The sequence below is a fragment of the Phyllostomus discolor genome, chromosome 3, assembly GCF_004126475.2.
Source record: "Phyllostomus discolor isolate MPI-MPIP mPhyDis1 chromosome 3, mPhyDis1.pri.v3, whole genome shotgun sequence".
Lineage (NCBI taxonomy): Eukaryota > Metazoa > Chordata > Mammalia > Chiroptera > Phyllostomidae > Phyllostomus > Phyllostomus discolor.
Genome location: NC_040905.2, coordinates 102,382,623 through 102,396,673, shown reverse-complemented (window position 1 = coordinate 102,396,673; position 14,051 = coordinate 102,382,623). Strand labels below are relative to the sequence as shown.

The 14,051-nt window shown below is 37.5% G+C and overlaps 1 protein-coding gene across 3 annotated transcripts in view; it reads right to left on the bottom strand.

The window, feature by feature from the left end:
* Window positions 1-14,051, bottom strand: part of PARN (poly(A)-specific ribonuclease) — a 175,481-nt gene that overhangs the window by 103,667 nt on the left and 57,763 nt on the right. For all 3 annotated transcript variants that reach the window (XM_028512738.1, XM_036020915.1, XM_036020916.1), the window contains exons 19-20: window positions 2,337-2,392; window positions 520-606 (exon numbers count right to left, since the gene is read on the bottom strand). In XM_028512738.1, coding sequence (XP_028368539.1) covers window positions 520-606; window positions 2,337-2,392 — 143 coding nt within the window. The remainder of the gene's footprint in view (window positions 1-519; window positions 607-2,336; window positions 2,393-14,051) is intronic.

Sequence of the window (14,051 nt, the reverse complement as noted above, 5' to 3'; positions counted from 1 at the left end):
AAAGAGGCATTGCTGACGACTTAACAATCAGAATAGTCTTTATAAACCTTAATCAGAGACTATTCAATTTAACCTAATCACCTGACCTAATAAAAAGGAAAAAAGAAAAGCTGTCCTACCTCACACATATCACATATCATGGTCCTCTCAAATATCTGTGTTCATCTGCTTTGATTATTCAATGCCAAGCAATGACCAACAGGCTGCCCTTAATCTTAAAAATAATTTATCCTCAGCCTAGACTTATTTGCCATGGTCAGCAGTAAGGGAAGTCACAGTAATTGTATCTTGCTTTCCATGGATTAATAATAGCACTCTATTGTGCGTTGCTATTAAAAGTTCCTCAGATCATATTAGCACAAAAATAGCAGCATGCCAAACTACCAAAAATTCTGTGAGATTAAAACCTTGCCAATTAATATTCCTTCATGCCCCTGAAGCTATCTATTTACCTTTGATTACCTAGACCAAAAGAAGAGCAAAGTCTTAGAAGTGCATTTGTACTTGTGATGAACTTACCAAAGGCACTGAAAAGCTGGTAAAGGTCACTGGTTTTCCACTCTTTGGGGAATGTCACATGGAGAACATGATCGCGTTTAGGCTGCACTGTAAAACAAATTTTTGCTAAAAGTTTGATAGCTGAAAAGTGAACAAAATACCAGTGGTTCTTTAAGTCCAAGCTAACTTGGGTAATCATAAATGCCTCCTGATTACCAAATATCTAAAAGCATTCTTAGGAATGGCAGGACTCAGCCAACTTTGCCTAGATATCACGTTCTTATATTTTATAGAACCCACAACAATTTGAACCCTAGCAATTCTATGCAGAAACATTTTTGCTCATGAAGTTGCTATGAGAATTATTTAAAAGAAAAAAATGGCTGCTCTGTTTGAGAAGTTTCATTAAACGTTTAACTTTATTTTAATCTAGTTGTCCAGATGTTTGTTTAGCTAAAAAAAAAAAAAATGCACTGTCCAAATTAAATGGACTAATTGTGTTTACCTAAAGGCAATTCTAAGTCATAATCTTGTGTTCTAATATCAGACCCACTGAGCAAGAAACCTAACCACCCTAGCCACTCATGGCTTTATGACGGGGGACCCCCCAAAATACCTGAATTTATTTATTAAAAACTGTGCATTTATTCTGATATGTTTAAACTTCAGTCACCTTCGAAGTACTGCCCACTTGATGCAATATACCTATCCAGACATTTTTCCACTGCTCAAAACAGTTTTTGAAATCGACAATTTTGATGCCTTTAATAGTTCTGCCATTTTCTTATTTTACCTTTCCACATCAGACATCAGCAAAACCTTCCCTTTTGAGGACTTTTTTCATCCAGGGAAACAAAAAAGAGTCACTTGGGGTGACACTGGGTGAACAGGGAGGATGGAACATAGGGGTCATGCTGTTTTGGGTCAAAAACTGCTGAACACTCAGTGAATTAAGGGCAGGTATGCTCATAAATCACCCATGATGAAATAGGCAAACACTAAAGAGTCTTAAAAAAAAATTCACTGAAGCTGAATGCAGCTTCTCACAACACCACCAGCTGGTACACTAATGCAGCTGGGTACCTAGACCCCTCACCTAGTGGGGGAAACCTCTACTACAAAAGGCCCACCATCAAGAAGACAATTTTGGGTTTTTTGGGTCCCCCCCCTTGTAAATTGGGAATGACAATATTTAACTTGCAGAATTGTTGAGAGGATAACAGATTAAAATGTAAGTCTAATAAGGAGTGCAACACAGTATATCCTCAGATTGATATCATTACAATAACCTTCATCAAGTAGTGTTCACCCATTTCTATATCCCTGTAGTATGTACTAAGACAAACATTCTAAGGCTTGGAAGAGAAGAATGGGGATGTGGATAAAGTACAGGATAATTAGAAAATGAAGGAACCACCTCCCAAACAGATCAGCTTTCCAAGGTTTTCAAAAACAACAATTTAAAAAATCACATACTAAACTTAAATATACAATACTATAATAACTGAAAAAATAGGGAACTTACTGAAATAGCTAACATATCTTAAAATCTATTATACACATACATTTGTAAGAAATTATAAATTTAGAGTTCTAAGTGAAAAAAAATTATGGAGGTACATTTTTTAAAATTCAACTCATGCATAAACTGGAAAATGTAAGAGATGAGTTGAGGCTCAAGGGTACCATTAACTTAAGCATACTATTCATATCAACCACAAAATCACTGCCTATTTTTAAATGAATAAAGCTCTTTCTTCAGTCATACTTTTCCTGTTACCCCTTCCAGACCACAGACTTAAATGTGTAGATGTGTAAGAAAATAAAATTTCACTTACAGTCTGGTCCTTCCAAGTTTAGATAGGGAATATCCATGACTCTCATAAGAAATAACCTACAAAAAAGAAAGAAAGAAAGAAAGAAAGAAAAACAGGTAATGAACTAATTTCTACTGAAAAGACAGGCATCTATTAAAATTTTTAGTGGCTACTTGATTAAACTACTCTATTTTAAAAATTATTTTAAAAGCTCTTAAGATTCATTTCAAAGATTTTTCTTGGGCTTTATCAAGTATCAAAAAACAAACTGGGGTATCCCCAACACCTACAGTAGTTCCTGGTATTCAGTAGCTGCTAAGTGAATATTAGCTAAATCAATGAAATTAGTAATCAAAGAGTCAAAAGAAAGTCCTCTGCAGACCTGCCTTGTCAGTCCAGAGACACTGAGGAAAAGGCAAACATTATAGAGTGCTAAACATTTTCCCAACCTAAGAACAATCGTTCCCTAAATTGTAAAGGTCACCCCTATAATTGGTGTTTTTTGAGTTGAGAATAACAGCAGAGATGTCTTTTTTAAAGAAAACTATCACACTGATATAAACCGTGGTAGTCATTTTATGTATGACTTCCAAAACAGATATAAAGACACCTAAAGAAGAATGCTTGAAAACTGCAAGTCTATAATGCCATTTAATTTTCTCTTATTTGCAAGACTATGGACAAAACATCAGGCATTCTGTTGTTTGTGAGAGGATTTCAATGAGTTTTAGATAACTACATATGATACACTTCTGGTTGAGAGTACATTGTACAGCAAATTAAAAAGGCAATCCAAATGCCCAACAAGCAATTAGTTTGGCTTTACTGACCCACAATTAAGGCATTTTTCACAAGACATTCAAAAGCCAAGCAGGGCATGATACAGTTTACAAATGGAACCATCAGCCTGAACAACACTTTCATTAAAAGTAGAAAAAAGAAGGCATGGTATTCTATGGTTTGAAACTTGTAGCCAAGCCTACAATTTAATAAACCAAATCCTATGGCTAAGAAACCAAATTTATTTTTAGTTCACTAATTTAGGATAAAGTGTACCATTCTGGTTCTGGTAGCTATTTTTACCCAATTTAATTAGTACTACCTGCAATGCTAGTAGACAATAAAACATATAAAGCACCTAACACACAGGAAATTCTCCTGGCAGTAGCTATTCTTACTATTGCCAACCAGAACCTGGAAAGGTATTCCCGAGTTAGAAAGCTCAGTATTTTTATGTTTCATAAAATCTTAAATTGTCCATTTAGCAATTTTAACAATGGTTTCCAAATTCTAAAAATCAAATTAAAAATCATTTTAAAGTTAGCACAACATATCAAGCACCATAAAAATAATTTAAAAATTTTACCCTAATTTCAACAGAAGAATAAAGTTGAATTGACAAGATGCTTATGGCCATACTGCCAGATACACCAATAATCAAAATCAACCTCAAGATTTAACAATATGTGGGGGTGGTTAAATTATAGTTCATTATGTCTACAGAACATTAAACAATCAAAATAAATTCAAAATAACTTTTGAGAGCTTCACAACATGAAGAAACTGTGATACAATTTCAAATTTTAAAAAAGCACAGAAGTTTATACTATAATTACAGCTTTGTAAAATATTTGTCATTAAACCAAAAATAAAAAATATCCCCACACCAAGAAAAAAAGCCAATGGTTTTATGAAACTAAACTTTGTTTTTCAAAATTCTTTTACCATTATTTTTAAACTTAAAAAAAAAAAAAAAAACATAAAGGCTACCAGAATTGAGAAACCCAAAGGAAATAACTAGAGACTTTCTTAGAGAAAGACCAGCTGCAAATGCCAACTGAATCAACCTTATATATGCTGTGTACCATTTCACCTGTTGTGGGGGAGAGGAATATAAAGCAAAATCACAAGTTGTGAGTCTACAATTGCTTTATTTCTTATTAAAATACTGTTTTACTTCTAAAATCATGGGACCTCAACTACGAGTTTAGGAGACCTAATGACCTATAAGTACCAATAAGGTACTTAAAAAGAAAAAGGGACTTCCAGCCAAGATGGAGGCGTAGGTAGATACACCGTGCCTCCTCATACAACCAAAATAAGAACAATTTAAAAACAAATAAACAACCGGAACTGACAGAAAATCAAACTGTATGGAAGTCCGACAACCAAGGAATTAAAGACATATCCATCCAGACCAGTAGGAGGGACAGAGTCAGGTGGCCTGGCGGAGAGGGGTCATGGCAAAAAAGTGGTGGCTGGCAGACCCCAGGCATGCAAGACAGCAGCTGACAGACCCTGGCACACAAGATGGCAGTGGGTGGTCCCACATTCGCACAGATAAACCAAGTGAAACTGAGGAGCAAGACAGACTGCACAACCCAGGGCCCCAACACAGGGAAATAAAGCCTCACAACACTGACTGAAAACACCTGTGGGGGTTGAGGTGCCAGGAGAGACTCCCAGCCTTACAGGAGAGTTCACTGGAGAGACCCACAGGGTCCCAGGACATACACAAGCCCACCCACATCAGCATCAGAAGGGCCCAGTTTGCTTGGGGGAAGCAGTGGAAGGGACTGAAATCTGGCAGAGCGGAGCAAGTGCCATTATTCCCTCTCTGACCCCTGCCCCACATACAGCATCACAACCCAGCGAATGGGTTGACCCGCCAGGGTGAGGACCTAAGGCTCCACCCCTTACTACAGGTGCATCAAGACAAAAAAAAAATGGCCCAAACAAAAGAACAAAGATCAAAGCTCCAGATCAAATACAACTAAACAACAAAGAGATAGCCAACTTATCAGATGAACAGTTCAAAGCACTGGTGATCAGGATGCTCAAAAAATTGGTTGAATTCGGTCGCAAATTAGATGAAAAAATGAAGGCTACACTAAGTGAAATGTACAGGGAACCAATAGTAATGGGAAGAAAACTGGGACTCAAGTCAATGGAGTGGACCAGAAGGAAGAAAAAAACAACCAAACAGAAAAGAATGAAGCAAAAGAATTCAAAAAAATGAGGAGAGGCTTAGGAACCTCCAGAACATCTTTAAACATTCCAACATCCAAATCATAAGGGTGCCAGCAGGAGAAGAGGAACAGCAAGAAATGGGAAACTTATTTGAACAAATAATGAAGGAGAACTTCCCTAATCTGGCAAAGAAAATAGATTTCCAGGAAGTTCACAAAGCTCCGAGTCCCCAAAAATTTGGACCCAAGGAAGCACACACCAAGGCACATCATAATTACATTACCTAAGATTAAAATTAAGGAGAGAATCCTAGAAGCAAGAGATAAGGAGACAGTTACCTACAAAGGAGTTCCCATAAGACTGTCAACTGATTTCTCAAAAGAGACCTTGCAGGCAAGAAGGGGCTGGAAAGAAGTATTCCAAGTCATGAAAGGCAAGGATTTACATCCAAAATTGCTCTATCCAGCCAAACTTTTATTTAGAATGGAAGAGCAGATAAAGTACTTCCCAGATAAGGTCAAGTTAAAGGAGTTCATCATCACCAAGCCATTATTATATGAAATGTTAAAGGGATTTATCTAAGAAAAAGAAGATAAAAAACATGTATAGTAAAATGACAGCAAACTCACAATTATTAATAACCACACCTAAAACAAAAGCAAAAACAAACTAAGCAAACAACTAGAACAGGAAGAGAACCACAGAAATGGAGAGTACATGGAGGGTTAGCAACAGGGGAGGGAATGGAGGAGGGGGAAAAGGTACAGGAAATAAGTAGCATAGATGGTAGGTAGAAAGTAGACAGGGGAGGGCAAGAATAGTATAGAAATGTATAAGCTAAAGAACTTATAAGTATGACACATGGACATGAACTAAAGGGGGGGAATGTGGATGGGAGGAGGTGTGCAGGGTGGAGGGGAGTGAAGGGGGAAAATGGGACAACTATAATAGCATAATCAATAAAATATATTAAAAAAAGAAAAAGGACACTCTTCAATTTTTCTCACCATACAAATGTTTAAAATTTTTTTGAAAGATATCTTTTGTGAGAAAAAATAAACAATGGGACTACATCAAACTAAAAAGGGTTTGCACAACAAAGGAAACCATCAACAAAACAAAAAGACAAGCCAATGAATGGAAGAACATATTCACAAATGATACAACTGGTAATGAGTTAATATCCAAAATTTGTAAGAACTCATGCAACTCAACACCAAAATAACAAACAATTCAATTAAAAATGGGCAGAGGACCTGAATATACACTTCTCCAAAGAAGACATACAGATACTCAATATACATATGAAAAGATGCTCAATGTCACTAATCATCAGAGAAATGCAAATTAAAACCACAGTGACCTGTCAGAGTGGCTATCATCAATAAACCAACAAATACCAAGTGTTGGTGAGAAAGTGAAGAAAAAGGAAACCTCATGCATTCATGATGTAATTGCAAATTAGTGCAGCCACTATGGGAAAAGAGTATGGAGTTTTCTCAAAACATTAAAGAGAGCTAGGTTATGACCCAGCAATTCCACTTCTGGGTATGCAATGTGGGGCAAAAGTAGGTTTACAGTTATAGGTACATGAAATACACAACTTATTCACACATTATTGTTTATTAATTATTGTATTATTTTCCATATAAACAACTGTAAATCTATTTCTGCTCCACTCTGTATACCTGAACAAATCCAAAACACTAATTTGAAAAGACAAAGCACCCCTATGTTTTGCAGCATTATTTACAGGGTCCGGCTGAAGTAACGCCTGCTTGAATGGGATTGGTAGGGTAATAATATGGGTGTAATTTATAATTTTAATTTGCATCTTTCAACTAAGATGTCATATGGTGTGTTTAAGTATGATATTGTTATGTTACAGAATTACATGCCTTTGTAATAAAGGCATGTAATTATGACTTTGTAATAAAAGATTCTGCAATTAAAAGGGGGCATTATTTGTGTCAGACCCTGTACAATAGCCAAATATGGAAGTAACCAAAGTATCCATCAATAGACAAGGGTATAAAGAAGATACTGGATAAATATACAATGGCATATCACTCCGCCATTAAAAAAGAATCAAATCTTAACCATTTGGGACAATACGGATGGACCTAAGGGATATTATGCTATGTGAAATAATTCAGAGAAAGACAAATGCTGTATGATTGCACTTATTACTTCATATATGTGGAATCTAAAGGACAAAAGAAACAAAACAGAAATAGACTTATAGGTACAGAGTTGCCATATGGGAGGCAGGACAGGTGACTGGGTGAAAAGGTGAAGGGATTAGGAAGTACAAGTTAGTAGTTAGAAAACAGTCATGGGGATCTAAAGGAAAGCATAGGGAATATATTGTAATAGCTTATGTATAATGTCAGGTGGGTATTAGAATTATCAGGGGGATTGCTCTGTAAATTATATAATTGTCCAAGCACTATGAGGTACACTGGAACTAATATAAAATAATATTGAATATCAACTGTAACTGAAATTTACAAAAAGAAAGAAGCCTGACTGGTATGGTTCTGTTAACATATGAAAGGCAACTGATCAATGTTTCTCTCCCTCTCTTTCTCCCTCCCTTCCCCTCTCTCTAAAAATAAATAAATGCAAACTTTTTTAAAAAATAAGAAAAGAAAGAAAGGTATCTTTTGTCAAGCAACATACGGGCTATCTGTTTCCAAAGATTTCATGTGAATTTTAAGTATCATCTCTGTTTAAAATAAGAAAATTGATTCTCAGCTAAAACATGCAAATGATTTTTTTAACTAGTTAATCCTCTATTATTTTGGTTGTTTACTTGATACTTTTTACCTAAATGGAAACCCCTCTCAAATGAATTATTAATAGCACTTTTCACACTCTTCCCCTAGGCCTCCACCTTCACGTCTGGGGCTTCCCAGAGAACTGAATAGCTCCAAACCCTGGAAGAACACGAAAACCAACTCTGTGCAACTTGGCAGACTGTGTCTCTGGAGAGAGCCATGCAATTAATTGGGAGACGGACTCTAAAACTGTAGCTGAGTGTCTGTGGAACTGAACCAAAGTAAACTCTCCAATGGCCTTCCACCCCTTTATACAGGGCTGTTTGCAAGCTACTGCTCTGGTAATATGTGTCCTTTTGAAGTAAAATTAAAGCATTTCATTGTATGCATGCCTCATACAAACTAGCTGTCAAAAGGCCTACACTGACTCTCTGAATGATCTGATAAAATAACTTCACATATGGATCACTGGACTAGACAGTTTCCGTTTTAACATGTGAGAAACGCACTGGGTGAGCAGAAAGGATGTCCCTTCACTGTGAATTGTACTGAAGAACAATTTTTCCCAGAAGGCCTTTCATTGGGAGATATCAAAAAGACATTCAGACTAACACTTGCATAGAACATGTTTTCTGTTTTAGTAAAGATTCAAGATGGCTGTAATTGGGTAAAGACACTCAAGACTGTGCAAGAGGAGTCTTACCACATTCCTGCAAGCTTTCTAATGAAATGTTATTTTAGCACTTTGTCCCTAAAGTACTAACACTAACTCTGTCGAAAACTAAAATTAAAATTCCCATTTGACACAACAGCCAAATTTACAACAGGATTTTATCCTAATAACTGTATAACTCAAGTTTTTTTAAAGTTCTATGATTATACAACTAGTGATGCTGCTCATCTCATCTTTCCAACAAGTCTGAAAAGATCCAAGGGTAAAGTACAGTGTACAACGACTTTATCTCCAGGGTCACCTCTGTTGCCCATATGCTGTGTGGCACTCACAGAGAGCCATCTACTAACATTCTTTTCTGACCAGGGAAGTATGACACTGTGACCTACACTGTGTAAGAAACCTTGCTACTCACAAAAGAATTTCGTTTCAGATATAAAACTTCTTAGGGGCCTTGAGCCTTTATCCAAATGTAGTTCCTCAGACAAGCAACAGGGACATCACTAGGGAACTGGAGAGAAAGGCAAATTCCTGGGCCACACCTAACCCTATTGCCTCAGAAACTATGAGGACTGAGAATCACTGAGTTAACAAGAGTATGTTCAGGGCTGTGTGATTAATTGCCACTGATGATGAATAATTAATCAGTTGGATAATAATGACTTGGGTCAACTTCTCCAAAAAAGTACTAGTGTTAATGGTTTGTTTATATCAAATGATTTTGGCTTAGAAAAATACAAACCTATTAAAACAAATACCAAGGACTACCTCAAAATCCAGGAAGCAATAACATAAGTCTTCTACCAGTCCCTGAAACAAGGAGGTCAACTATAGCAAGCAACCAGTTTCTATGTAAGAGGTAAATTAGGGGAAATTATTGCTCTGGAGCTATTTTTCTCATTTTAAGAAGGAAGAAAAAAAGATTACTTATACTGTTCTCTTGGCAGCTCATTAGCAGAAGTCTAACCTGTCTCTGTGAAATTGACTACAAACGAACACCTCCAGCATCACAAACTGAACTTGAGCCACTAATGCAGCACTGAAGACCAGCAGACAAAGAATCAGACACCTCTAAACCTTTATCAAAAAACCCCAACCTTACCAACTAGTGTCAGACACGGATTCTGGCAATCACAAAATATATTAGGCTGCTTTAAGAAGTCCACTTTGATGACATAATAGCTTATCTGAACCATTTGCTAGTTGTCCAGTGAATATGATCAAATTGCAAAAGCAACACCAATATTAACCCATTTTATGCAGCTGAGTTCAAGAAAACAAAAAGGACAAAAATGATAATCAAAAAATGTGTGCAAGAATCCCAGAAGGTGATTCAGAAATACTCTGCCCAAGAGGCTCAGATCTTGGGAAACTGAAAAGATCATCAAAGTTCTTTAAAATTCTGCATAACCAAATGTATGAAAGAAATCAATTATTCTATTCAGAAATGAAAGAAAACATTTAATTCTGCCCCTGCAGAAGCATGCTTTCCACTGCTCTGTGGAAGGGGCACCCCTCTCACATTCGGCTTTTAACCTGAGGGTTGTCCAAAGCCTCCATGTGAAATGGTGAGCTGGAGTCCTGGTAGGAGCATCTAGGGACAAGTCAGGTTTTAGTCTTAAATCACTATCCAAAGCCCTAGTATTTAAAAGTGAAATGAGAGAGCTCAGGATACAAGATCTCAGAAACATTTTTTTTGTAATGATTTAGGGCTGATTAAATTATAGCTTTGTGTTGATAAACACGACCTAAATACAAGAAATAAGTTTGCTATCTGCGAATGAGCTTTGGGTAGATTGAATTTTCAAGGCAATGAGAATAGGCAGTGAAGTTATCTATGTTGCCACAGATCAAAAGGACAAACTTCCTATGATTACAGAGCAGTTAAGAGCTGCAACCTGGGCATCAGGCTTTCCTGTCACACTTGTCCCCACACACCATGATCACCATCAGAAAAAGTAGTGAGTAGATGCTTCTCAGAGTTGAGTGAGAATAGAGGTGTCTGATTCAATACAGAGGCTTATTTTATGTAATGTCAGATTTGTACACATACACACAAGTCTAAACAATCTAGAAGGATTTCTAACGTTATGGCACATCTTAAAGAAGAACAAGCCCTGGCTGGTGTAGCTCAGTGGATTGAGCGTGGGCTGCAAACCAAAGTGTAGCAGGTTCGATTCCCAGTCAGGGTACATGTCTGGGTTGCAGGCCATGACCCAGCAACCACACATTGATGTTTCTCTCTCTCTCTCTCTTTCTCCCTCTCTAAAAAATAAAAATTAAAAAAAAATAAAATCTTTAAAAAAAGAAAGAAAGAAAGAAAAAAGAACAGTGTTTATTCTGGTCTCTTTCCTTAGCAAAAAGAAGAAACCACAAGGCCCCGAACTTTTCATTCTACCTCACAGAAACTCAGTATTTCATTCATAGAAACTCAGTATTTCATTCAGTAAGTAAAACTTCGCATTTGTTCATCTGCTTTCTTCAAGACTATACTTCTTTAAAAGCTTTTATCAAAAAAAAATCCAAGGAAAATCGCACTTCTCTCATAACACTAAAGACTGGGATACAAAAATGTTGAGTAAAATCTAATCTCAACACAAGTGGAGCAGTGAATTAATTTGTAGCTTACCCCAAGTCCCAAGCCTTCCAAAGGAAAACTGAAACCTTTAATGATCCCCAGCTCTACTGTACCTGCGAATGGTCTTGGTATTTCCTTCAGAGCACAGCGGTCAAAGCACTTCACGGGAAACTTGTATGCAAGGGCTCATCATTATACATACTTATGTGCTATGAGAAACTAATTTTATCATTCAGGGTAGGAAGCATGCAGACATCTCTCACAAAATGAGCTCATTTATTTTGCTCACTAAAGCTCTTATGTAAAATCAGAGGGCAACCACTGACTAGCAGGGACTTACTTCGCCATCAGTCATTTTAAATTTACTCGGTGGGGGGTGGGGATACAATTTTCAATCTAGTCACTTGATGTTTTGACAAATAAGAGCATTACTTGACATTTGTTCTGAAGCCAACTCATGTCCTTTCTTAAACAGAGATACACCACTAAAAACAAGAATGGAAGGGGAAGAAAGGAGGCGGGAGAGAAAACCAACAGCTCACTTGACCAGTCTCCACCAAATGAACCACATCAAATTACATCAAATAAAAGTTAAATTAAGCGTAATACAGAGGCAAATTCTGCAGGGCCTGTAACACAACAATTTGTAAAATGTCAGCAGAAACTGGCCGCATAAAATCCAGTGGTCAAAGTCAACAACTTTAGAATCATTGCTCAGGCTGAGAGAAAAATAAATCTTTCAAAGACACCAGCGTTATCTCTTAAGAAAATGTGCAACTAGCTATACAATTGTTTATTTTAGAGACTGTATACTGTGGTATAAATTCTAAAGAGTGGAAGAGGTTCAGTGGAGAAGATATATAGTAGCTAGTCTAAATTTCTTAGTGTACACTGCTAACCCTTGAATCATAAACACATAAATTAAATGTTAAATAGTTCTTGGACAAGATAGAGGCATAGGTAAACACAGCTTGCCTCCTCATGCAACCACATCAAAATTACAACTAGGCTACAAAACAAGTTTCACCCAGAATTGTTGGAATGCAGAGCTGTATGGAAATCTGACAACCAAGGAACTAAAGAGGCCACATTCATCCAGACAGTAAGAGGGGTGGAGGGAGAGAAATGCAAAGGGGAGTGGAGAGGTGCAGAGACATGGAGAGACGTGGAATGAGCAGTCCCACACCTACATGTGGTGGATAAAAATACGTGGGAGGTAAGATGCCTTGGTAACATGGGACCCCAGCCCCACAACAGACCACCAAGCTCTGAGTTCCAACGCCAGGAAGGTAAGTACTCATAACTTCTGGCTGTAAAAACCAGTGGGGGATAAGGCAGTGGAAGAAACTGGGATTCTCAGGAGCCTCCTCTTAAAGGGCCAGCAACAGACTTAGGTGAATTCACTCCCTCTGGGCTTCAGCACCAGGGCAACAGCTGGAAGAGCACCAGTGGCATACGGGGAGAAACTAAAGAGACAGGCATCAGGAAGAGTGCTGGGAGACAGCCTCTTCCTGGACAAAACGCCAGAGGCTAGGCAATGGCACTGTCCCTTCTCTGAGTCCTCCTACACACTGAGCCACAGAGTGACGACTTGGGTTACCCTGCCCTGTTGATTACCTAAGGCTCTGCCCCATCTAACTTACCCATGTGCTTTTCTACAATAGGACATGCTACTAGGAGCATGTCCTTTGACAGGGAGTCAAAGCAGCTCTACCTAACACACCGAAACAAACACAGGGAAGCTGCCAAAATGAGGAGACAAAGAAACATGGCCCAAATGAAAGAACAGAACAAAACTCAAAAAAGAGAACTAAATGAAATGAAGATAAGCAATCTATCAGATGCAGAGTTCAAAACACTGGTTATTAGGATGCTCAAGGAACTCACTGGATACTTGAACAGTGTAAAAAAAAGACTCAGGCAGAAATAAGGTTACACTAAGTGAAATAAAGAAAAATTGAGAGAAAGAGGGGATGAAGCCAAGAATCAAATCAATGATTTGGAACATAAGGAATGGAAAAACATCGAATCAGAAAAGCAAGAAGAAAACTTCCCTAATTGGGTGAAGGAAATAAACATACAAGTTCAAGAAACACAGAGAGTCCCAAACAAAACAGACCCAAAGAGGACCACACCAAGACACACCATAATTAAAATGCCAAAGGTTAAAGAGAGAATCTCTTTAAAAGCAGCAAAAGAGAAGCAGAGAGTTCCTACAAAGGAGTTCCCATCAGACTCTCAGACGATTTCTCAAAAGAAACTCCGCAGGCAAGAGGAGACTGGAAAGAAGTAAGCAAAGTGATAAAAAGCAAGAACCTACAATCTAGATTAATCTATCCAGTAAAGCTATCATTTAGAATAAAAGGGCACACAAAAGTGCTTCCCAGACACAAGATTAAGCTAAAGGAGTTCATCATTACCAAGTCATTATTACATGAAACGTTAAAGGGACTTATTTAAGAAAAAGAAGACCAAAACTAAGAACATTAAAATGGCAACAAATTCACAACTATCAACAATTGAATCTAAAAACAAAACTCAGTAAACAAGCAGAACAGAAACAGAACCACAGATATGGAGATCATTTGGAGGATTATCAGTTAGGAGGGGGAAGAGGAAGAATGGGGGAAAAGGTACAGGGAGTAAGCAGTATAAATTGGTAGGCACAAAAGAGACAGGGGGATGTTAAGAATAGTATAGGAAATGGAAGAGCCAAAGAACTTATATGCATGGCC